Source organism: Saccostrea echinata, unplaced genomic scaffold (genome assembly GCF_033153115.1).
Source record: "Saccostrea echinata isolate AGI-Se365-2 ecotype Australia unplaced genomic scaffold, CSIRO_AGI_Sech_v1 ptg000030l, whole genome shotgun sequence".
In the NCBI taxonomy this organism is placed as follows: domain Eukaryota; kingdom Metazoa; phylum Mollusca; class Bivalvia; order Ostreida; family Ostreidae; genus Saccostrea; species Saccostrea echinata.
In genome coordinates, this window is record NW_026889779.1 from 27,615,816 (window position 1) to 27,618,226 (window position 2,411).

Here is a 2,411-nt window from a genome sequence, read left to right on the forward strand (position 1 = left end):
ATTCTTTGAGTATCTGAAAACTGTCCATTTGTAAATTGGCATGTCCAAGAAATTGACACTGGTATGTGATATTTTAAAAGTCAATCTTTAATGTTTATGATTCCATGTGTCAACCAGCGACACAAATTGCAATGAATGGCAAAATACATAAAGGTTTGTTCAAATTTTAATTGAATGATAAAAATTATCTGTCTCTCTCTTTTTTTTCTCCTCCTACCCAATTTTTTTGAAAAAAAATTCGTAAAACTAAAAATTAAATTTCTCTCGCCTTATTGGCAATAAAAGTTCGGTGCAATAAAGATTTATTATGTTACTCTTACCATGCATAGTTTTGTATATGAGCAAGTCCAAAGATAACAATGTCTCTTATCTAATAGGTTCAGTTGCTGATAATTTTTTTTAATTATAAATATTATAGGTAAAGCAACTTGAGAATTTTGTCAGAATTAATTACTGTATCTAAGTTGATTTGACTACAGCCAAAGCACAAGGACTTATGGATTTTACGCTCGCCTTGAACTCGAATTGCGTTCCCTTTAGTTTTACTGCTAGCTGTATCATCCTTATCCCCGCTTTTCTGGGTGGTATATCCAGATCAAAGTTAACCACGTGATTTAAATCTTCCGATTTAGAAGATGGCAAGCAATCGGCAGCTGACGAGAAAATAGTTAGACGGAGGGTTTTCATGTCGTATTTTTCGTCTACGTTAAAGCGATGAATAACTCTAGCATCTACCGTTATTGGTTGACCTTTTTGTGTAAGGACGTAAAAGTCATTTTTGCAACATTCTAGATTCACTGGAAAAAAACTTTCATTCAGGATTACTCCATGCCAGACCCTGCAGATTCTGCTGGCTATAAGGTCAGGGTTGTGTCCGTAGATAACAGCCCCTTTCAAGACAGATAAGTCGGCATCAGGTGGACAGTAAACATGTTTGTTTGGAAACCTTTCCTTCACAGATTGGAAAACAATTTCTGAATTGGCAAATCCACCCACCAGAAGGATGGATTTTATTTCATCTGTTACGGCCTCTTCGAGACATTTCATCATACTTTGCACTGGTTTTTTGAAAATGGAATGAAAAAAGTCGATCGGCATCTGCAATTTTCCCCGAAGGATTGCTATGCTAGTGTTGTACTCCTTCAATTTGGACCTGTCAATTTTTTGTGCAAAAGCAGGTGATATTGGGAGGCTTACAAATTTTGAAGTAGTCCCTCCTGTTCGCCTCTTTTTCACTTCAAAAGCATGCCTGAGATCGTGGAAATCGGAGAGATTTTCCCGCTTAAAGTCGTCATAATCGCTCCCAATACAATCTTTTATAAAGCTGAAAAATCCTTTATCGACCATGGTACCTCCGCAATCGCCTCCTCTGGAACTCTTCAGCTCTTTCAGACTTCCACAAGGCAAAACCTTGTTTGTAGTGATATCTACAGTTCCACCTGAAAGCATAAGCAAATAAATCGGTTGATAGACGGTTGAATATGAAAATAACTGGTCTTTCGGGGTAAAGATGTAAACATCGTCATCTCGCATACAAACGCATTCAAATATAACATAAATTTGAAATATTACTCAACCTAAAAAACATAATTTTTTGACATTACTCATGTGAGCTTATTAGAGAGAGAGAGAGAGAGAGAGAGAGAGATTTTAGTAATAGATTGTATTAAAATTCCAAACATTCCTCCCAAATCAGCCACAACAAATTCTGAACCAAAGTCAAAATTGAGGATGTCTTCGCATTTGGCTTTGTGATATGCATCTACATGATTTTCTTTGCAAAGAACAGCTGCTGCTTCCGGTTCCAGAGAAATCAGGAGATGCTCTTCTAGAATACCAGCCTGTTCATAAATAAAAAGGAGTTGTCTTGCATTTGTTCTTATTTAAGAGGTCTTGAAATGATTGAAATCTGTTGTTCGTGAACTGATTAGCAGAAACATTCACTTAGTCTATGCCACATCGTATTATGACGATAATTATAATCAAATGAACTGGAGACTGCGGGAAAAGCGATTATTATGAATTCTGCTTAAACAAGAACATATACAATGCTCTCTCAAAATACTCAGCCATAGGCAGAATTTGTCAATTTCAAACAAGTAAGAAATGTATAATTGGTTCATGAATTGTAAATATAATGCATTGCAAACCAATATCAGTACTTTGATATTCCTACTTACAATAAATTTCGTCAAAAATTATTTTTTTTATGCTCGCAAACAAGTTTACAATATTCTAGTCTTGTAGAGTCTTTTTACTCGTTTTAGAAGTCCTAAATGGACGGGGAGGGGTAAAGCAGACAGCATTAATTTGAAATGATGCTTGATAGAGAGGTTTGCAAATGAAATACACTTCAATAAATAACCCCTCCTGTTTTGTTTTCAAATTTTAGTTGTTTTTTTTCTTCAAAT

General features: G+C 35.3%; 1 protein-coding gene across 1 annotated transcript; it reads right to left on the bottom strand.

The window, feature by feature from the left end:
- Positions 1 to 459: 459 nt before the first annotated feature.
- On the bottom strand, positions 460 to 1,449 carry LOC133196997 (uncharacterized). The gene has a single exon (XM_061332838.1). It carries the CDS (start codon positions 1,447 to 1,449, stop codon positions 460 to 462), a length of 990 nt encoding a protein of 329 aa, XP_061188822.1.
- Between the last annotated feature and the right edge of the window lie 962 nt (positions 1,450 to 2,411).